This window comes from Macrotis lagotis, chromosome 8 (genome assembly GCF_037893015.1).
Source record: "Macrotis lagotis isolate mMagLag1 chromosome 8, bilby.v1.9.chrom.fasta, whole genome shotgun sequence".
Taxonomy (NCBI): Eukaryota; Metazoa; Chordata; class Mammalia; order Peramelemorphia; family Peramelidae; genus Macrotis; species Macrotis lagotis.
This window is the reverse complement of record NC_133665.1, coordinates 29315280-29338951: the sequence shown is the minus strand read 5'-3', so window position 1 is coordinate 29338951 and position 23672 is coordinate 29315280. Positions and strand designations below refer to the sequence as shown.

Genomic DNA, 23672 nt, shown 5'->3' with positions numbered 1-23672 from the left:
GTGCAGGTTTCTTTTGATTACTTTGTAGTTGATTTTTCAGATTAGATAGCTGTCATTGCATATATTATTTTTTTTGACTCTGCTTACTTCACCTTGTATCTTGGCTATTTCTGTTATATAAATTGTACTCCTGATTTTGCTCACAAGTGTTTTCAGGCTTCTCTGAAACTATTCTTTTCATTCTCTTTTTAAAAAAATTATTTTTTTCCATCCATATGCACATGTATATTTTTAAGTTACAAAATGTCCTTCTACTCTCCCTTCCCATCTTCCTCCCCTCAGTGGTGAACAGTCAGGTTAGCATTGTATATACATATTTTTGATAAATATGTTTACAGATTAGTCATTTTTGGTATGAGGAATTAGGATTAAAGAAGATACATAAGAGATAATTTTTATAAAGTGTTCATCATATTCTGAAGGGTTTTTAAATTTTTGTTTTTGTTTTTCTTCCTCTGGATGGGGATAACATTGTCCATAGCCAGTCTAATACAATTGTCCTAGCTCTCTGAACTGCTGAGAGGAGCTGCTTCCATCAAAGTTGATCATTCTCACAATGTTGTTGTTTTGTGTGTGTTTTTTTTAAGTTTTTGCACAGCAATGGGGTTAAGTTACTTGCCTAAGACCACACAGCTAGGTAATTATTAAGTGCCTGAGGTCTGATTTGAACTCAGATACTCCTGACTCCAGGGCCTGTGCTCTATCCATTGTGCCATCTAGCCACCCCACAATGTTGTTGTTAATGTATGCATTGTTCTCTTGGTTCTGCTCCCTTCACTCAGTATCAGATCCTATAACTCATTCCATGCTTCTCTAGAGTCTGATCCTTTATGGTTTCTTATAGAACAATAATATTCCATAGTATTTATGTACAATAATTTGTTTAACCACTTCCCAGTTGATGGACAACATTATTTCTTAAAGAACAATAATATTCTATTACATTTATATATCAAAATTTGTTCAGCAATTTCCCAGTTGATGGACCTCCCTTAGTTTTCAGTTCTCTGACAATATAAAAAAAATGCTATAATTATTTTCATACATTTGGTTCCATTTCTTATATAGCTGATCTTTTGGAGGCAAAGGCCTATCTTACTGGGGATTTTAAAGCTGGATGATCACTTTTTGGAGATGAGCCCCTTGCCTTTCTTGTAGCCTTAGAAGAGTCTGGCACATCATAGGAGCTTAATAAATGTTTATTGACTGAGTGATGAACTGGCTAGCCAGGAGGATTCAACTTTGTGTAGGTTTTGGGCTGCATGGTCTTATGATTCTGACATAACAGATCCTTATTAATATTAATTCTATTTTTTTGATTACCTTCAAGAACCTTTGGTTGGGATAGAGCTGGAATGTTTAAGGTTCCATCTTTTCTCTTACCATCTTCTTTGAAAGTTCAATCAGTTTATTTTAGTATAATGGAGAAAGAACTGTTCTCAAAGCCAGGAAAGCCTGGATTCAGGTTCTACTTTTTTGTTTTGTTTTTGCAAGACAGTGGAGTTAAGTGACTTGCCCAAAGTCACACAGCTAAGTAAGAATTTAGTGTCAGAAGTTGGTTTTGAACTTAGGTCATCCTGACTTCAAGGCTAGTGCTCTATCCACTGTGCTACCTAGCTGCCCCAAGGTCCTACTTCTGACACATTCTCTGTTTTACTTGGGGCAGAGTACTTAGTCTCTCCTGTAGGTAGCTCTAGACAACTTGCGAGATTACAGATTAAAGATAAGGTAGCATTGGTAGCAAAAGCTCCTTTATTCCTATAGCAGTGTCATAATAGTTCTATCCTTATCCTTAAATCATCCAGTTCATCTTTTCTTATTGGCTTAGCTTACTTGAGGATCAATCAGATTATTTATCTACCTTATAAGGTGATTGTGAGGAAAGTGTTACATAAATCACAGAATGTTATAGAAACATGAGTAATGTTGCTGATTGTTATTGTTCAACTAAACTGAATTGTCTCTGTGTTTTTAGGTGTATGTCGTAGTGGGAATTGCAGCTTTGGTGTGCACTGGTCTGGTGATAATGCTGATTATTCTTAAGTTTGGAAGACACTCCAAGTTTGGCATGAAAGGTAAGAATTACATATTTTTTTCCCTTTTGTGTGGATAATATAAATAATGCTGGCTTATTGTTCAAGACTTACCATTGCTAGAATTAAGTGATTAAGTCCTAAAACTCTAGGGGAGGCCATGATAGAACAAACTATAATCATTCTAAAATCCTCTGAATTCCTTGGCACAAACACTGTTTCAGATGGGGACTGATTTTTAAAACAGAAATTTGATCATGATATAGTCATAAGTGGACACTTGATGCTTAAGTCTTCCCTTGTTTCAGAACCTAGGTCAGAGGAGTGAAGATAGACATAAAAGGAGAGTTTATAAAAGTTCTTGCTGTGCACAAGAAAAGATCTTTTTCTTTGCAATGGATTCCACAATCCTTGCATGATGATATTATTTCTGCAATGTTACCAGCTCTTGCTATTTGGAGAGTAGAGTTGAAAAGAAAAAGAAAAATGCCTTTGTAATCACTTTGGATTTTCTTGTATATAAGAATGAATTTTTTAGTGAAGAAAAAAATACTAGATGTCAGAATGGTTAGGGTAGAAAATCTTTAATTTTTAGTTTAATTCAGTAAGCATTTATTAAGCGCTAACTATGTGCCAGACTATGCTAATGATTACCTGAAAACTGATGGTTGGCCTGTGCAGGAATTTCCAAATAGCATCCTAAGACTTTTGAAACATTGTGTATTTTAGAAAAAGCTGGTATAAAGGACTACTGTCACATAACGAATTTTGACCATTTGGGGAACAGTGATTCAGGTTTTTTAAACATTATATATCAGATACATGGGATGTTTTTATACTTTGTATATTCTTATAGGCAGCCAATTATGAGCAGCCAGTGGATGATTTACGCTGGGATTTAAAAAAGGATTTGATTTATTTATTCTCCTAACTGTGCTTGAATATTAGCCTAAACAATTATTTATATGTGTCTGCAGTGGCTTACATGATATATTCATGTAATTTATATTATTCTTCTTAATCATTCATATCTTTTAAGATCTTGGAAGGGAATTTTAAAATGATAATATTGAAATGCCTTATAAAACCTTTGAAACAGGAAAAGTGGGTCTTTCTTTAATAAGTTCCTGAAATCTTACCAGTAGTGGAAAGGCTCCCATTCCACCCCAAATCTCTTGTGCCTGCTTACTAACAATGGGGTGATGATGGTGGTGGTGGTGTCAGTGGTAATGGATGGTTTTATTCTTTAATTAGAACCAAGGTTTAAAGTTCTAATAACCCTAAGGGAGGAAATGTATTCATTTAAAATTTATACTAATTGACTAATATATGATTCTTTCCAGTGAGTAGATTTGACAAGGAAAAAGACACTTGCCTTCTTAAAAATGGGAAATATGAGGAGTGAAGTGTGTGGAGGGAGACTAGGGAGATAAATATAGTTTTCCCTTGGGTTAAATTATTGAGAACCTGATATCTAAGGGTTACAGCATACTTTGGGGTAAGATTTCTATAATATGTTCACTTTGGTATTTTTGGTTTTAACCCAAGACTTTATTATCCTTGTATACTTTAATGAAGTCTAGAAATTCATTTCTATACATGCATTTTCTTAGTGCTACGAATGAGTGTCCCAGAGCATAAAAGATTTCACCTAGGGCCACACCTTAGGGGACCACTTGAGATAACTTAGGGACTTCAGTTCAAAGGAGACAATTTGTGGAGGTGAACAAATGTGACCTTACTGTGAGGAATTCTAGTGTGGAGAATGGTAAAAAAGAGGAAGCTACACTCCAACAGGGCAATAGCTCATAAGATGGGGGGAAAGAAGAGGAACGGTTCCCTCCCCTTCCAAGTATGGGTAACCAGGTTTTGATAAGAAGCCTCTTTTTTGACTCTTGTACTCTTAAGGTTAGTTAGTGGATTCCAGAGAATCCAGAGTTATATGACAGCTATTGAAGTAGAGGAATGATAGTATAGAATAAGACTGGATTGCAGAACCAAGATGACCAACTTGATCATCTTAGGTATCTATTCTTTAGTTTTTGCAAGGCGATGAGGTTAAGTGATTTGCCCACAATCCCACAGCTAGGTAATTATTAAGTGTCTGAGGTCATATTTGAACTCAGGTCCTCCTGACTCCAGGGCTGGTGCTCTATCCACTGTGCTACCTAGCAGCCCCCCCTTAGGCATCTATTCTTATTTCCCCTTATATATGAGTTGGTCTTACTCCCTGAATTTTCCAACCAAGGGCTTTGGAACCCAGGAAAAGTAACTAGCATTAAAAAGGATATAGAAATTCTTCCTGTTAGAAGGTGGTATTTTAGCTGCTACATGGGAGAAACCAAAAGTCAGTGATGAAGATTAAGAGAGTTTCAGGTTTGGAGACAACCAGAGGAAATGCCCAGAGTTGGGAGAACACAAGGAATAATATTTAAGCAATCCTATAAAATTTCCAATGACTGGATTCTATTAGCCTAGCAGGGAAGGCAGCATAATAGAAATAAAGAGAAAAGGAGTGGAGGTAGCTTTGAGGACTGAGAGATGACCGGCATTTTTCTACTATTACTTCCCACCCCAAGACTACTGTAGGTCAATTTACTGAATGGTTGGGTCAGTATAATCAATCCTTGCTTGTAAATGTGACCCTTCTCCTAATCCAGAAGACCAAAAACCCATAGTGAGAGGGAAATTGAACAGAACTCTGGGTTCTACAGGGGGAATTTATATACAGTTGCTTTTGGGTCCTGGGTGTATGTCTGTCCCTTTCTGTGCTTTTCTGGTGCCCTGATCCTTGTGAGAAGGTAGCCAACATAGTGGGTGGTTTTTGTGTGTGTGTGTGTGTGTGTGTGTGTGTGTGTGTGTGTATGTGTGTTTTTCTCATTCAGCAGATTTCATGTCTTTGGTTGAACTGATGTGCTAACCTGTTACAAGTATTCCTTAAGGGTCCATTAAAGTGCTTAACATATCAGGAGACTCCAAAACCACTGTTGTCAAAAAGATAATGCTGGAAGCATAACAGATTGGAATTTGCTTTTTATTTTTAAAATTTTACTTATTTAAGGCAGTGGGGTTAAGTGACTTGCCCAAGGTCACATAGCTAGGTAATTAATTATTAAGTATCTGAAGCCATATTTGAACTCAGGTTCTTTTGACTCCCAAGTCCTGGGCTCTATCCATTGTGCCACCTATTTTTTAAAGTAATTCAATGATGATTTTCAGAAAAAAAAACCCACTGGATTTCCTTTATGCCATTTAAAATATATAAATCAGTTTTGATATATTTGTCCATTCCAGTGGAATTTGTAAACCTTGTCAAATGTTAATTCATCAAAATTACTGGATTAAGGGCTATAATGAAAACAATAGCTAGATTTAAAAAAAAATCTGAGTTCAGATTTCATTTATGCCTCTTATTTACTGTGTGATCATAGATAAGTTACCTACCCTCTGATCCTCAAATATTTCTCTAAAACAATGAATTATAGAAGGGACAAAAATTGTACATTGATTATGGTTTATGTTCCTATTTGACTAATTCTACAGTTGAGGACTCCAGAATAAAAGATTTTTTTGTAAATATATATTTAAAATAATCTTATAAATATTTGGAAATAATTTTCTGCATTAAATCTATTATTCTAAGAATCAAAAATTGAATGAAAACAAAACTTAGCAGATTTAGGTTCCAATAGTGCGAGCTGGAAGCAGTTTCAGGATCTGGGTTATAAAGACATTTGGATCAACTTTGGAAAAGAAGAAGTTTATGTCAGAAAGCCAGAAAAAAATTTGTTTTAACATCTGTAAGAAATGATTTCTATAATTTTTAAGGGACCTGTGAAACAATAATTTATGAAATATGTGAACATAGCATTTTTTTAGGGTCTGATAAGATGATTTACAATTCAGAAAATAAAGAAAAAAACAAAATTGAGTGGACTTTCAGATAGATGTGGTGATTAGTTTATTTTGCCAACTTTTCATGAGTCTTGGTGGAAACCATTGTAGTTCTTAAAGAGTAAGTATAGTGTAGCAGAGGAAAAAAACTCAAAACAAAGAAACTGGGGTTTGACTTTTATCTCTGCATTTTTTAAAGTTGTGCTACTATAAATTACTTAATTTCTTCTAGCCACAGTATCATCATCATCAGTAAAATGGCGGTACTCACACCTGTCTTTATTCACACCTCATAGAGTTGTTTTTTCTTTTTTTTCCCCCCCAATTTCAGGACTTAATTGGTTTAATTGGTATGAGTATTCTCTCCACCTACAAAGCTCACCATCTTTCCATGCCTGAGTAGACAGTTTCATGAGTTGATATGACCATAAAAAGCAAACACATGGGACCAACCTTTTGACTGTTCCTCAGACAACAGATGGGACTTGTGTTTTAGGTCTCTCCAGGGTGGCAGAAATTGCCAGAACCTTACTTCATCTGATAGCATCTAACCCAGGGTCAGGCATGTAGTAGGCACTTTATTAATGCTTGCTGATTAACCAATTGCTTCTCAGAACTCTGGGTCATTTCTCTTCCACAATGAGGTACTGTTGCCAAGACTTTAGTGGAGGTTACAATTGATAAAATATAGATAAAGATTAGCATTAAATAAAAAATAGGATGATGTCCATGGAAGTGAATTTTTTCACTGAAGTTTTGTATAGATGTAAGCTATTATGCAACATTGTGGTTTTTAATAGATCCTGTGAGCTATGGTCCTGCAATCTTGCAATCATGGAAGACATATCTCATTAAAAACCTGTTCGTCTGACTTTGTTTCTAGGAGTTTGTTGCTTGGGCAAGGCTTTCTTCCTCTTAACCAAACTCTTGATTGCTTAACAGTTATCTCTTCCTCAGCTCTTTTCCCATTTATCTTCAAGTACTCTCACTTCATTTATTAAAATGATTTAAAACTTCTTTTTAAACTTTTGCTTGATCTCTTCCAGGAATTCTGGCTGAATTTTTGCCCATATTTATCTCTGAGGTTTTGCCTATAGGAAGGCTTTGGAGTCTTTTTTTCCCCCCCTTCTGGGCTCTTGAGCTTCCTGTCATCTGCCATTGTCTCTAGCCTGAAGATTTAGCTTAAATCATATCTTGGTACCTTTTAATAGTATAATTGATTGAATCACCAGTTAAATTCACAGTGTCTGACACATAGTAGGCACTTAATAAAGTTTTTGTTGAATTAATTTCTTAAAAGTCATGATGAGGCTGATAGAGACAAAGTGATAGCACAGTGTCTGCCACATATATCAGGACTTGAATAAATGTTCATTGACTTGAATTGCCTTGACCAATGCTAAAAATGTTCATGGAAAGTTAAGGATTCAGATGGTACAGAGAAGTCACAGTTTAGCCAATGATTACTTTAATCATAGGCAAGTGGTAAAAATGGAAAATGAAAGATAAAATCAAGTTTTCTCCCTCACATCTAGAGATATGGTAAGAAATTTTTCTCTTTTGGTATTCATGAATCATAAAGGTATGCTTTACAAAGCAAGAACATGTTTCCATTGGTAACAATATTTGGGTTGTCCTAGGGAAAAATTTGGATTGATTTATTTCATTGCAGAGCATTGTAAATATGTTTCTAACCTTTGAAAACAAACTAAATTACCAAAAATCAAAGAGCCATTTTTTTTCTAAGCTTTTAACTGATTTAACATCAATGCTTTAGAAAATGCCTCACCTGCATTTTCTCCACAAGCCTGTAAAAAATTGGAAAAAGCATTGGTATTTGTGTATAGTGTGGTAAGACTCCTGCTTTTAGCCTAATGGGTTTTGTCTGAGTAGTTTCAGTCGTAGTCACAGGTCTCAGTCACAGCATTTACAGCTGAAAAGGGCACCAGATATCCTCTTGTCCAAAACTTTTATTCCTTTATTTTATAGATGAGGAACCTTGCTTGTGGTTGGGAGAGAGGAAAAAAGAGAAGGAGAGAGAGAGAGAGAGAGAGAGAGAGAGAGAGAGAGACAGACAGACAGACAGACAGACAGACCGAAAGACAGACAGAGACAGAGACAGACAGAGAGACAGAGACAGACAGTGAAAGAGAGATAGAGAGACAGTGAGAGAGACAGAGAGAGATATTTAGAGAGAGACAGAAAAGAGACAGAGAGACATACAGAGAGAGAGAGAGATGGAGATTTAGAAAGAGAATGAGAACTGGAGAGAGAGAGAGAAAGAGAGACAGAGAGAGAGTGAGAGACAGAAAAAAGAGACAGAGAGAAAGAGAAAGATTTGCAGGTTGATAGAAATAATAAATGATTAGATCTATATAGAGAGATGATAGAAAGGTAGATATATAAATAAATACGTGGATTGATAAAGATGGTAGGTACAGGATAGATAGACATGATTAGATATAAGTAGGTATGTAGATATGGTGTTAGAGATGATAGATCTATAGTTAGATGGAATGATAGAGATAGCTTGGTAGGTAGAAAGTCTGATAGACATAGTAGACTAATAGAGCTAGAGATAGAGCAAGTATTTACTAAACTCTTACTTCCTCTGTGTCTGGGCAGAGCTTTGGAGATAGAACTATGAACCAAAAAACCCAATGGGCCTGCTTTAGAATCAAATGTAAGAAAACAATGCATAAAATGATTAAAAAGCCTGGGGAGGGAGGGAGTTGGGGCAGAGTGGCCAGTGGTGAGGAGAGAAAAGCTATAGACAGTCATAGGTAGGTCCTGCACTAGAAGAAAGAGCAAAGGAAGTCTCTTAGGAAATCTCTAAGCCTGTCTAACCAAAGTCTTCAGACTCCAGATATGAAATTTCTTTCATTCAAATTGTGCTGCTTTTCTATAAATTGATCAAGGTCCAGAAGAGACTACAAAGGAATGAATTTTACTTTTAAAAATGATGTTAGGTTGTTTTTTTTTTTGATAACCTTTGCAATGAATACCTTTTCTGACTTTTCTGTACAGATCATTGATAATTTAAAAAAATAATTTTCTAAATAAAAAACCAAATCCTAATATATTTGTCTTTTGAGCCTCTTTCCCCCCATCATTTTCTTTCACTGGATTTGTTTTTCTACTTTTCTTGGACCCTTTAGTTTTATAATCTTTCATTTTTCTTCCTTTCTCCTTCCCACTCATTCCTAGTGTCTTTTTTTTTCTTTTTGGATGAACTTTTAAAATGTTTTGTATTTTGTTCTGAAAAGCAGATAATAGAGAACATAAGACATTTAGCCTAAACTCTAACATATGCCTTGGTTTTATCTTACTTTAATTTGGATGAGAAATACTGAATAACTATGGTAACAATTGCAACTATAAATTAGAAATATTGTCCTTTGTCATTGTAGTCTGGTTTTTTTTGTTTGTTTGTTTGTTTGGGGTTGTTTTAGGATTTTGCAAGGCAATGGGTTTAAGTGACTTGCCCAAGGCCACACTTCTAGGTAATCATTAAATGTCTGAGGTCAGATTTGAACTCAGGTACTCCTGACTCCAGGGCTGGTGCTCTATCCATTGCTCCACCTAGCCACCCCCACATTGTAGCCTGCTTAAATAACATATCTTTCAGCAATGGATAAATTGTTAGCCCTTGTCTCCTGAATCACTGATGTATACTATAATAAACTAGATGGTACAGTGGATAGAGGTCTGGAGTCAGGAAGACTTAAATTCAAATGTGGCCTCAGATATTTATAAGCTGTGTGACCCTTGGGCAAATCATTTAACTTTTGTTTGCTTCAGTTTTCTCATCTTTATAATGGGGATAATAATAGCACCTTCCTGCCAGGGTTGTTGTGAGGATCAAATGAGGTGAGATAAGAATTGTAAAAGGATTAGATTTAGTGGACATAGTAAGCACTATTATAAATATTAACTATTACTAATATTAATATTAATCTGAAATCATATGTAAAAAAAAGTTTGAATTAAATATTTGCCAAGAAATTTAATATAGTACATAGAGTCTTTTTTTTTACTTTTTGCAAGACAATGAGGTGTTAAATGGCTTGCCCAAGGCCACACAGCTAGGTAATTATTAAGTGTCTGAAGTCAGATTTGAACCCAGGTCCTCCTGACTCCAAGGCCAGTGCTATATCCACTGTGCCACCTAGCCGCCCCACATAGAGTCTTAAAGTTAGGGTCAGAAAGACCTGAGTTCAAATACTGCCTCTGACATTCAATGATTCTTTAGACATAGCCAAATTTTAAGCAATGAAGTGGTTCAGTGGATGTAGTGCTAACTAGAAGTCAGGAAGACCAGAATTCATATGCAGCCTTAGTTGCTTACCTGTTGTGTGATCTTAGGCAAACCCTAAAGAACTATATAAATGTTAGCTCTTAGTAATCTCTCTGAGGTTCAGTAAAATAGTATTTATTTCTCAGTTGATGGCATGAGGATCTACTGAGTTATTATACATAAAATGCTTTGTAAGCCTCAAAGTGGCTACATAAATGCTAAATATTACTTAAATATACTAAGATGCATTTAGGCACAAATAAATTAGTGAAAAATGACAATTTACAATGGGTTAGCCTTACCTTGCAACACTGTCAAGAGAAAAAAAAGCAACATCTCACCTTGCCGGGTGAACCCCCTGGGGATGATATGTTGTAGAACCCAGAAGAGAGTCCCACAGGATGGGCAGTAATGGATAGGCTGTGGTCTGTATCATTGGAGAGAACATCACCCAAAATGAGATCACCAAACCATTTGAGTATGTGAACAGTTGATGCAACTCATAATCAGCCTCCAAAATATAAGAATGTCTCATAAACATGAAATCTTGATACACAACATTGAATTTAAACTTTTTTAGACAATGAGACACTATTACTAAGTCAGTGATTTTGCATTCTCCATTAGTTATATTTTATTGTTCATGAAAAAATGAGGCTGTTCAGGTCAGATTGGGACTTCTGAGATGCCTGCTCTATTCATTTAGCTATTTGGCAACAATTCACAAGAGCTTTACTAATTTTCTTTGGAAAGAGGCTTTATTAAGAGGAAAAAAAGGGTTTCTTTGTTTTCATATTAAATTGGGCCTAGAGGTTGTTGTCATGCTCAACAGGTCTCCCTTTCCATACTGAAGTTTATAGCTGTGGAAGTACTTTATTCCCTGAAGAACTGGACTTTTGTTTGGGGATGTTTATAACTTATAAAGAACCAGATGAAGGGTTCCAAAGAAAATGATACTATAAGCTATTCCTCAGACAATAGGGTTTCTTCTCTAGCTTAGCTTCAAACAGAGAAGGTACATTTTTTTTTTGGAAGAAATCAAAGATTAGATCCACTGATGGAATTAAAATGCCTTTGTTTCCACTCAAGAAATTGGACAAAAGGAGAAACAGATTGGTAGTTGGGTGGCACAATCTATAGAATGTGGGACCTAGAGTCAGGAATATTCCTCATCCTGAGTTCAAGTCACTTAGCATTGTTTGTTTCCGTTTCCTCTTCTGTAAAATGAGCTAGAGAAGGAAATGGCAAACTACTCTAGTATTTTTGCCAAGAAAACCCCAAAATGAGATTAGCAGGAGATGGACATGACTGAAAAAAGAAACATACTGTTTTTGTGAATGTCATCTCCCTGGTATCCTCATATTATTGTTATTATTATTAGTAGTAATAATAATAATAATAACTAGTATTTAATATAACTCTTTAAAGTTTGCAAAATATTTTATAAATACTATTTCATTTCATCTTCATAACTCTAGGAAGTAGGTATTACTATTAATCTCATTTTGCAGATGAAGAATCAGAGACTAGAATTTGTATCCTGCTTAGGGTCACCCAGAAAGTCTATTGAGTTTAGATTTTCCTGACTCTAGGTCCAGTGTTCTCCAGAACCACCTAGACAGCTATGCACATAAATGGGTCTTATTTATTTATTTGTTTGGTGTGTGTTTGTGGGGAAATGGTGGGGTAGTCTGTTTAAAAATCCCAATAACATTAAAACTCTTCGGACTGGATCCTGAACTCCTTTGAGAACCTTGCAAGTTTCCATTAAAGGTTTTGAGTTCTTGAAGGAAAGGTATAGTTAAAAACAAAATCATTCTAGCCCAAATATATGATGGCTGGTCGATGTGTAACATGGTAGAAGAAAGGTGACTGGAGTGAAAAAAGGCAAAAATGCATTAAAGACAGTGTGATGTTTCAATTTTTGGTGATGATCAAAAAAGACAGCAATTCTAGTGGTGTGAAAATTGAGACTGTTATTCAACTAAGAGACTAGCTCTTCACTCTATTTCCTCAGTTATCTATAAAATGGGGAATGTGCTATTTAGTTTGAAGGAAGCAGAGGTATATGGAAGGGGATGCTCATCTTGGAGTCAGAAGAATCAAGTCCCAGTCCTGAATCTGCTAGCTAGTATCCATGAACAAGTCATTTTTACCTTTCGGAGTCTCTGTTTCTCTTCTGTTCCAAAATACAAAACATACCAAAAACAATCATTTGAGTTGTTGTCATTGTGATTGCTCTCAACCGAAAACAAGGAATTGAATCCAATGCTCTCCAGGTCCAGTCCTCACAATTTTCATACAGCTGACTCAATGACCCCTGACAAAGCTGTTCTGTGTAGTCAGAAGTGTTGGGGGCAAGGGAGAGTGGGGGACTTTTCATTCACTTTTTTGATATGGATACAAGAATCATTTGTGTGGAAAGGAAGAAAGTAAACAAACATTTTTTTAGTTATTTGGGGGAAGCACACATTTATTTAGGGCTTAGTTTGTATCAGGTACTATGCTAAAGTGCTTTATAACTATTATCTCTTTTGATCCTCATGACAGCCTGAAGAAGCCCATTTCAGAACTGAGGAAGCTAAGGCAGAAAGAGATTAAGTGACTTGTTCAGAGTCACTCAGCCAAAGTCTGAGAATAGGTTTGAAATCATGAAGTCTTAATTCCTGATCAAGGGCTCTATCTACTGTGCCACTGGCTGCTTCTAGGCACTTGATCAATATGAGGATATTATTCTGAATATGGACTCTCCCTCTATGGATGTGGATTTAGTTTTATAGAGCTGCCTAGGGAAAATGAAAGGTTGTGGCTTATCCATCCCACATCTGGTATATTTCATAGATTGGAATTTAGGTTTTCTTAACTACAAAGCCTTCCTTCTGTCATCTCCACGCTTCTTTTTAAATTCAATTTGGTGCCATCCTAAAGCCGCTTAAGTGAATTTTAGGTCTTTAGAAGGGAATGATTATCTATTTGGAGAAAAATTGTAAGAGTTGTAGTCATAGCTTGATTTTCCATTGGTGCATTTTTAATTTTTGCTTTATCTTAGACAAACTTTCTTTCATTGGCAAAACCTATTTTCATGAATTCCTTGTTTTACTGACATCCCAATGGATATTTCATTTACTTTTGCTTTGCATGGAACTTGTAGGTCAATAGGGAAGTCCTTTGATACTCAAGTGTTCCACAGAGGGGTTTGGTGAGAGGATGCTCTGCTTGAACTGTCTCTTCTCAGCATAGAGGAGTTAAACAACTGGGCAGTCTCCTAGGCTTTCCTAATTCAAATTTTCATGATAGTTTTTATCAAATTAAAGTCCTACAAGAGCAGGCACTTCCATATTCAAAGGCTACATGCTTCAAAACCAAATGTAAATATTTTCTGGATTATCTATGTGTACTCCCCTCTGTTATTGCAGACAACTGAGAGTTAAATTATTGTTTTTGGCAAGCAAATGTCATAAATATTAATCTTCCTCATCTTTTAGGGGCTCTACTTATGATTCATTATTTTTGTTAGTGATCTGATTTCTTTTCAGCCATTTATAATTCTTATTAATTCTTGGACCTGTGGATTGGTGGTAATTTGCATAATGGCTTGTAAAGTTCACTACTCTGCATTTTGGTTATTCTATTGAGAAAAATACCTATGTGACTATGCTATTATTGATCTTTCTATTTCTTAAAAGCAACCAAGAGACTATTAAACTACATCATCACCATCATCATCCTCAACTTTTTCATAATCTTCATTATTGACTATTTAATTGAGCATGTACTATTCACATGCCTTCCATTTTGACCTGAAGGTCAGAACTAAGGTGAAAGTAGATTCGAAACACTAATTCTAAAGAGAAGTCAAGTCTGGCAGTTTAGATGCATTGAGCTTATTTTCTTACTGCTTAGAGCTTTGCCCTTGGTGAATATTTAAGATAGGCAGTCCTGCAAATTGGTTAGCCTTTCATACTTTAGGCAACTTTCTAAGACTTGCAGTTATAGCGAAAGTGCACTGGGAGAGGAAAATTCCTCACATGGGAATTTCTTGCACCAGTGAAATCATAGGTCCATTTTATCCCCCTGAATAACTAAGCTCAAATTGGTTTATGTCTATTTGTGACTCTTGAATTTTCATATGACTTAAAGTCTTCTGGTTTGTTTTGCTGGAAGAGAGGCTTTTGTGTGGAATTTTTCACTTAGAACTTTGGCAGAAAATGAAATAAACTTGCTTTTTCTCTATTATATTCTTCTGCTTCTATCAACTTATCTCTAATCAGCAGCTAGTTTCTGTGAATATTTCTACCTTCTCCTCATTGAGGTTGTAGAAAAATAAAGATGAATAGTCAGTGTAGAGAGGTTGTAGCATATTATCAACCATGACTTGAAGGCATAAAGGGTTATAAAGACATATTTCAAGAATATGTATGGTTGAAAGAGGAAGTCAGCCAGTCTAACTTATACAGGCTATACAGGTATCTAGGAAATATTAGAATCATACAACAATTTTAAAGATCTTCCAGTGTAACCTCTTATTTTTACAGATGAGGAAACTGAGACTTAGGTTTAACGACTTGTCCAGGATCATAAAAGTAATGTTACACAGTTGGTATTTGAACCTTCAGCTCCAAATCCAGCTTTTCCACTATACCCTACTGATTGTCTTAGAAGACCCAAAGGAATATCTTCAGAATATCAATAGATATTTTTGTAGAAGGTTTATAAATGAATATAGGCCAAAAAAATCACACAAAATGAGAAAACTATGCTCTTCAATGGTTATAGGAAGTGCCAAGGCATCAGTGGGATCACAGATCTGTTAAAACATTATTTGGGCTACTTTTAGCACTTCAGCACTATAAAATATCTGACAACTATTAATTGCTTGACAGAATTGACAAAATAAGTTAGAACAGTTGAATGTGAACACTTGTCCTCCCTGTAAATGGTCAAATTTTGTCTTCAACTCTCTCCTCCCCTGCTACCTGGCTTCTTTCAGAACCATCTGACTGTCATTTTTGAGGAATGCATATATTAGTTTTAAAAAGTCTCAATTAAAAGAGAAATCTATCATTCTGCAAGTCACATAAAGAAAAAAAATCTGAATCCACAGTTTTGGACCATTATCTCCATTACTCATGTGGATAACAGAATGCTAGCTTCATTGACCCCCCCCCTCCAGTGGGACCTAGGTCTCATTCTATTGAATGTTTTTTTTCTATCACTAATTCACCAAGTCACTATTAACTTCAAAAGCAGGAGAGACTCACAGGAAGGAAAGGAGAATGAGAATCTGGATCTGTGTGCTGAATCCATGTCCAGAAGTTGTTATAACTTAGAGATGCAAACCTTGAATGATGTCAGCAGTTGCTGAAACAGATTAGTTTCATTAAAGACATTTTGTTAGCTGCAACATCCATTTGGAATTCTGTTTAAAGGTAATAACACAGACTATCTCTAGGTCAAATCTTCCCCTAGCATTTCTTTCATCCTTTCCCTGAATTCCAGTTCTGTTGAAACAGAACTTCTCAGATGCAAAATAGATCCTGTCATAGGGTGAGAGTCATTTTATTCATTATGTTTTGACTAGAAATGGTACCTGTCCCTGACAATCTGAACATCTCTGGATCAATAAATCAACAATTAAAAAGGGTCTACTGTATGCAGATCATTTTCCTTCAAGCTGTGGGAATTGTACAATTTATATAAGCCTTCATTCTGGATCTCAAAGTTTATATTTTAATTGGATGATAAATCAACTGAGATCACTGAAATTACAGTAGAAGAATATTAGATAGTTATAAGGGGAAAAAACTATGTGTAGGCAACCTATAGTGGAAAAAATAATACATTTGGAGTCAGAGAATATGAATTTGAATCTCAACTTTGTTGTGTCACTTTAGGGAAGTCACTTAACTTCTGCACTAAACCACAGAGTATTTCTGGAAGAGGTGAGATTTGACTTTTCTTTCAAGAATGGCTAGGGTTGAACAGAGGAGGAGGAGGAGGAGGGAAGGCATTCCTGGCACAGGGGAAAAAACTCAAGCAAAGGCACAGATACCTGTGTAATAACGCTAGAGACTGGGAATACTTTACAGATACCTGTCAATTTGGGTTTCAACAATTTCATAAAATGTCAGAGCTGGAATAGGCATATGGGAGCAGTTGATCTAACTATATTTTTACAGATAAGGAAACTGAGAATGAGAGAAATTAGCTGGAAGAATATGTGAAAAGGCAGAAATCTGAAAATTACCTGCCATTATTATTGATCTTCTGTCCTCTTCTTTATGACTGCTGTCCTAGAAAATATGATTATAGAGTCTCTCTCTGTTACTACAAAAAAAGTACTATAGAGTTCCTCTACATGTCATTACAGAAGAGTTTTTTCCTGCATTGTAGAATGAGTCTCATGTTGTAAGGCTTTGTGGGGTACATGACTCTGTTCAGAATTTCCAGATGTGTTGAAATATGGACCAGTTTTCATGAAGACTTATGTAAAACCTTTGTTAGAATTTTGTATTTTCTAGTGATTTCTTGGTCATGTTGGTAAATCAAGCTGGGTTACAAGGCTATTGTGATTAACTGTTCCTGTGTAATGCTTATTACTGAAATATCAAGGCACTATTATCATCATTCCTTTCCAAAGATATGGAAATAAATATACAATAATCTAAATGTTTTCCCCCTTGAGACTTTAAAGTTGGTTGATTGAATTAGAGTAATAAGATTTAGACTTTCTGCATCATAGGTCTGTATTTATCTTCTATTCACTTTCATGCTGTAGGAAAACATTTAAATCTCTCCTAAGAAGAGCCTATGCATGGTTCAAATAGGACATGCATGTCTGTATGAACATATTTAGTTCCTGTAGCTGATTTATTTCTTAATATTTGGTAAGATTGCACCATCCTGTTTCAAGGTGGCAGTCCTGAATCCAGTACTTTTTCTGAACAAAGAGCTCAGACATCTTCTGAAATGCTGTCTTCTGTTGACCACTTAGAAATTTCTGATGCCAAAAATCACAACCCGATTAGGTAGAAAAACATTTCTTTTGTGACACACACAATTTCAAGATGAATTTCATATAAAGACTTTTTGCTCATTCTATGATTTTGAATTTTTTTTTCCCTTGACAAGTGAGCAATTAAGGGGAAGGGCTGTATGTGTGTGGGGAAGGAAAACCTTCTTCAAATGACTTGCATAAATTGCTTTCAAGATCCCTATTAGCCTTTTTGCTGTTGAAGGTGGAAGTGACTAGTAAAGTTTCATTATTGTATTATAAAAAGTTTAAGGTTCTTGTGATTTAAATATTACCCCAATCATTAAATACAAGTGAACTTCATATTTTTATTGGGTGATAAATCCTCAGCTGCCATGTTTGATAATGAATGGTGTAATGGCACAGTTAGATAGATATTTGCCACAACACAGTAGCATAATTCAGCAACACCAGAGCAATGACTAAACTGCCAAGTAAATAGTAAAACTACTTTCTCTCTTCATGCCACACAATTCATTATATTTATTTTTATGGCTAAAGTAGCAAATAAGGAATACATATATGTACCTACATATTACTTTAATAGTTAACATTTATGTAGCCTCAGAGGAATTCTGAAAAGTAGATGCTATCATAATATACATTTTACAGACAAATAATTGAAATTGAGGGTGGCTAACTGATACATCCATCATCATACAGCAAGAAACTGAGGCAGAATTAGAACTCATGCTTTCCTGACTGCAGGACTCTATCCTACACACTACCTAGTCACCTCTATAGATACAAAGGAAAGTTTGGCAACTCATCCCATTACTATTCCATGTTCCAATTTTATGCCTTCCTAATCAGAGCCTAGAAGGTATTATTCCGCATAAGCAGCATTTTCTTTCTACATTTTCACATCTGTCAAATGGGGCTAGTAATTCTGTGAGGATTTTCCTCAACAGAACCTTTTGTGGATCAAATGAGGTATTATATTTAAAGTGCTTTGTAAAATATAGCTGCTGGATAATTTGGAGCTATTGTATCCTTATAATCAGCTCACAGTCTTTTGCTTACAGCCAAAGAATGTAATATCCAGAGGAAATGAGGAAAATCTCTACTGCCTTTGGATTATAGAAAAGTGTTCAGTAAATACTTGTTGGTTGATTACTTAATTGAGCACTACAAATGTTCTCTTTTTCGGGTATTAGGACCTTTGTTATTAATTTGTTACTAGGGTCAATATTGGTTGAAAAGCTATGGGAGGAGTTGAGCCACAGCCCCTGATTTATGCTTTTCTGAAAGCTGCTGAGAAGGCATTTCTGTGTGATTTCCAGTTAGAGAATGTTGCTAATTAGCTTAAGTAATAAGAGAAATTGTGTGGGGAAGCCCCCCAAGTCCAGATATACACCACACCAAGATTGCACAGCATGAACAGTAGGCTAACCCATGAGAACTAGGATGTTATCTGTTTCCTTATTTTTGGCACTTATTTGACTATTTAGAGCTCAGAATTTGAGTCTAGATTTCAAAGTTTAAGGGAAGTATGGAAACATTCAAGAGACCATTTGAATAAATACCATTCAAGAGAGACTGGAAAATGTAATTAAATGATTAAAAAGTCAAACACAAATTTCTAGAAGAACAAGAAAAATTTTATAGAGAGGTAGATTTGAGCTTGATAGAAAACAGGCTTCAATTATCACTCTTCCTTACTCCCCATCCTCACCCCCATTGCCACTTCACCCCCCATCCATCAAATCAGGCTAAACTCAGATCCCTCTTCCTCAAGAAATCGTTCCATACCCCTGTCTCTTAATACTAATATATCATTAGGCATGTCATTTAACTTCTATGGGCCTTTATTTCCTCATTTGTAAAATGAGGGAGTTGAATTAGATGACTTCTGAGGTCTCTTCCAGCTCTAAACTATAATTTTTTGATTGGCCTCTGCTATTTTCTCCCTCCCCATTGTATCCCCTATGACTAAAATGATCTTGCATAATAAGCACTTAATAAGGTCTGTTAAATTGAACAAAAATGCTAAGAGGGTTTCCATGTGGGGAAGTGAGTTCCCTGTCAAGGGAAATGCTCACATTCAGAGTGAATGACCATTTTTCAGGACTGTTGTAGTCATCCTGACAAATTCCAACAGAAACAGGAGCAACTATATATAATGGTTCCTTATTGTCAGACTATTGACTTGGTTTTAAAATGTAATATTTTTATTTATTTTGTTTAATACTTCCCAATAGATATTTTATTTGGTTTGGATGGTTATAGGAAATATTGCAGGCAGCTTGTGGGCTGCATGTTTGACACCTCTGTGGTTGAGAAGGATGTCTTTTTTGTGTAGAAATTTCCTCAAGATTCTATGATTTTGTAGTAGTTGAGTTCAGAGAAAAGAAGACTGCTGACAACTTCAGATGAATCAACGAGTATTTTATAGTAGATAGTTACTAAATATTCTCCATTTCCCTCAAAACAAAATGAAAATAAATGGGTTTATATAGTGGTTTTCAGGGTCAGCTGTAAGAAAGAAATTCTCAAATTTGAAAGAATTATAATCTTGAAACACATAGCAAAATAAAGCTCTCCTTTAGAAGTCTATGAAAATAAGATAGGTGCTTTAAAACTGTGAGAAGGTTTAAATTTGGGTGTAACAAAAACTGAGCTGAAAGGCCATATGGTCTCTTGAAATACATTTCAGCCATGTGAATTTCATGGTCTCTCTTGGAAATTGTGGGAAGACAAAATAAATTAACCAGTGAGCAGTTCAGCAGGTTTCTCAGGTAGGGAAAAGTGAGTGCTCAATCTGATTGTTAATATTTTTAGCAACAGAGTCAAACATTAGTCTGCCATGAACTTTCCCAGAAACCCTTGAATTGCCATTATTGGTGGTAGAAGTATAATGAGTTGCAAATTTAGGAGCTAGGATACTACATTTAATTTATTGTACCAAGAACTTTGTAGCTTTTCATTATACTAATGAGATTCTTGCTCATTTTCAAAATGCCTTAGTGGAGGGGTTCTCTGTGATCATGAAGGATGATCTAATAGACTGTCTTTCTGGTAACTCTGGTGCAGAAATCCATCTTTCTTCCCTTCTTCCTTTTCTACCTTTTTTCTTCTTTTTGTCTCTTGTCCCTTCCTCCCCACCTCTTTCCTCTCCTATTCCTTCCTTATTTTGAGACTGGGTTTCCTAAACTTAAAATAGAAACTAGGTCCAGACTAGAAGTGAAGTGACCACTCATTGGCTCAGTTCCTCTGCTGATTAGCAGAGGAATCTGATTAGCACAGAATCTTGAACCTGATCTCTTTTCAGTGTGGACCAGTTTGTTCCTCTTTGAGCAGCCTAGTCTTGCCCCTCCCACTTGCCTTCCCACAGGCTCATCATTTTGGTGCTGGATTTTAGAAGTGAGCAGGCTTAATGAACTACAACTCAGAAATTCAAAGCTCAAGAGATCTACTAGTAGCCTCAACTTCTCGCAAGCCCAGAGATTCCAGCTATACATAACACCTAGTTAGGGCAGGGGTTCTTAACCTAGAGTCTGTGAACTTTCCCCTGGCCCCCCACAATGCTTTGTAATTCTATTTCAATATAATATAACTATTTTCTTTATAATTCTATGGATTTTATTTTATACATTTAAAAACATTATTCTGAGAAGTAGAACATTTTTTCAGTGAATTCAAGTTTCAGTTTAGACATTGAACTTAACTAAACTCATAAATGAACAATCCTCCCACTTCTCTGAAGTTAGTCCAGACTGTTCTAACATTGTCCAGTTCCTCTTTGGAGTTAGTTTTTCCCCCTCAGTAGACAGATAAGTTTAACAGGATTAGAATCTGTTATCTGTCTGTGAGAGTCATGGAATATCCTTCATTTTAGAAACACAGTTGCCTTAGCCACATTTTTTCTCTAGTATCAGTCACTTATATCTGCTGTCTTCACTAAGTAAAGGGAGTATGTATTAAAAAAAAAATCCCAAATCCCAAAACTATTTCTGTTGTAAAAGGTATTCTTCATGCCTCCTGACACTCATTTAATTTACTATAAGGGAGACCCTTGTCTTAAACATAATATTTGTATGTCTCCTTTACCGTATCTTGGAATATTGATCTAGAGATGCTTCAATTATTTATCAGTTTTCTAGATGGTTGTTTTTGCCAAGGTCTCTGGGCACATGGACAAGAGTAAAAATAACAAAAAAGAAAAAAAAAACTTCTAAACTTAGATCCAGATTCTATATGCTTTCATATGAGCCTTCCATCATTGTTCCAGGGATTTTGATGACAGATTTTGATCTATTTATAAAATATACCCATTGCCAAAAGGAGATGCATACAACAGGCTAAGGTCAGATTAAAAGTATAACTCAGTCATAAATAATGGACACAGAAGGAATCTTGGAGGCTATCTATTTTAGAAATTAGGAAACTGGGGGGGGCAGCTAGGTGGCACAGTGGATATAAGACCTACTCTGGAGTCAGGAGGACCTGAGTTCAAATTCAACCTCAGACACTTCAGACACTTAATAATTACCTAGCTGTGTGACCCATTGCCTTGCAAAGACAAAAAAAGAAAGAAAGAAAGAAAGAAAGAAAGAAAGAAAGAAAGAAAGAAAGAAAGAAAGAAAGAAAGAAAGAAAGAAAGAAAAGAAGGAAGGAAGGAAGGAAGAAAGGAAGAAAGAAAGAAATTAGGAAATGAAGGCTAGAGAGCTTATGTAATTTACCCAAGGGTACACAGTAAATAATGAGCCATGATCCAAATCCAAGTCCTGCACCTCTACAGATGAGTTTTACATGTTACCCTACCCTGTTTATTTATGACCAAAGTAAAAAAAGTGAAATTTAAATTGAAAAATGTTAACCATTTCTGAAATTACAATTTTAATTAGATTAATAATATAACCACAAGTATAAAGTACCCTAGCAGGTAAGAGACTGTTAAAAAAAAGATTCTTCTCTTCATGAGATGATTTCAGTATAGATCTGGTTAAAAGTGGCCAAACAAAGTCCTTATCTCTCTTACTTTATCATCATTGAACCATCTTAAAATTAATGAATGAACCAGTCTGTTTGGTATAAAGGGTTTTATAGAAAGACACAGGGTATCACATCATGTGGGAGGGAATCCCATATAAAAAGGTCATGACTCACAGATTGAGTAGCAGGTCTCATAGATGACCTCCTGTTCTGGTTTAGCTAGAAGGAAAGGCAACAAAATGTTTCTTGACCAACATACTAATTTTATGTAATACATATTATTGTTGATTTCTCAGAAGATTTTAGCACAAATAAAATTTGCAATACCTTTAACTTCTAGCACAGCCTTAGGGATCATTGGGTCCAATTTGACCTGAAGGCTTTTTGAATTGAATTTGTATATATGGGTGGTTTGTAGAGTGCTGAGCTCTAATTGTCTACTTCTCAATTTTGCCTCAGGCTGCCCCTGGTTGGGACATCTTCACAATCAATTTTGATGGAAATGACTGAATTTACAAAGTGTATTCCTTATTTCTACATATGTAACTGCTGACATTTATAGAAGGTTTTGGATTTCTTCCAGTGCTTTGCATATTTTATCTCATTTTACCTTCATAACAATTCAGAGAATTAAATAGGCAAGTATTATTATCTCAATTTTAGGAAACTGAGTCTGGGAGAACTTCAAAGTCCACAGAGTGGAAGAACCTAGACTTTAAATTTAGTCTTTTTGACTCTGAATCTAGTGCTCTTTCTGTTACATCACAACCACAGATTTAGTGGGTCAGGCATAGTCTACCAGGCTCCCAGTTCCCAACCTTGTTCTTTATCTTAGTTTGTTCTAGGTTGAATGATAGACTAAAGCACTCAAATATCTAATCTGGCATAGATTTTGATTGGTGATTCTGTTATGATAGATGAAATCCTCAGTCCCTTCTGGAAAACAATTGCCAGTTTTGCTTGGAATGGATACCCAGGTCATCTCTTCTAACCTTGAACTCATCTATTCTTGCATATTACACTTCATTTCCCTGTGTCATTTACCTGCAGTAAGTAAATATACTCTCTTAGCTTTTGACCCAGTCTTGAGCTCTCTGAATGATGAAGATATTTTTCTCTTTGGTTCTGTATTGTCTTCACTATTGATTCTTTACTCTTCTTATTTGGTTGGTAGTATATATATATATATATATATATATATATATATATATACACAAATTAGTTATGATAAGACTTTGATAGGAGAATCTTTCTTAGAACTTCCTCTTCAACTTATCAGCTTTTCCTGTCTATCAGAAATTCAATTCAATTCTTCTCAAAGGAGCATTTATTAAGTACCTACTTAATGGAAATGAACTTATGTTCTATATGGCTTGACTTCATCTCCTTTTTATTCCTTATGTGAGGAAGTGGAATGGCTCCTTGGTTCTCAGCTCATTTGAGAGCAAAGATGAGTATCAGGGCCTGAGTGTAATAAATG

General features: G+C 35.5%; 1 protein-coding gene across 3 annotated transcripts in view; it reads left to right on the top strand.

Moving 5' to 3' along the window:
• NTRK2 (neurotrophic receptor tyrosine kinase 2) overlaps nucleotides 1-23672 on the top strand; it is a 417637-nt gene that overhangs the window by 128993 nt on the left and 264972 nt on the right. For all 3 annotated transcript variants that reach the window (XM_074196621.1, XM_074196620.1, XM_074196622.1), the window contains one exon: nucleotides 1976-2075. In XM_074196621.1, coding sequence (XP_074052722.1) covers nucleotides 1976-2075 — 100 coding nt within the window. The remainder of the gene's footprint in view (nucleotides 1-1975; nucleotides 2076-23672) is intronic.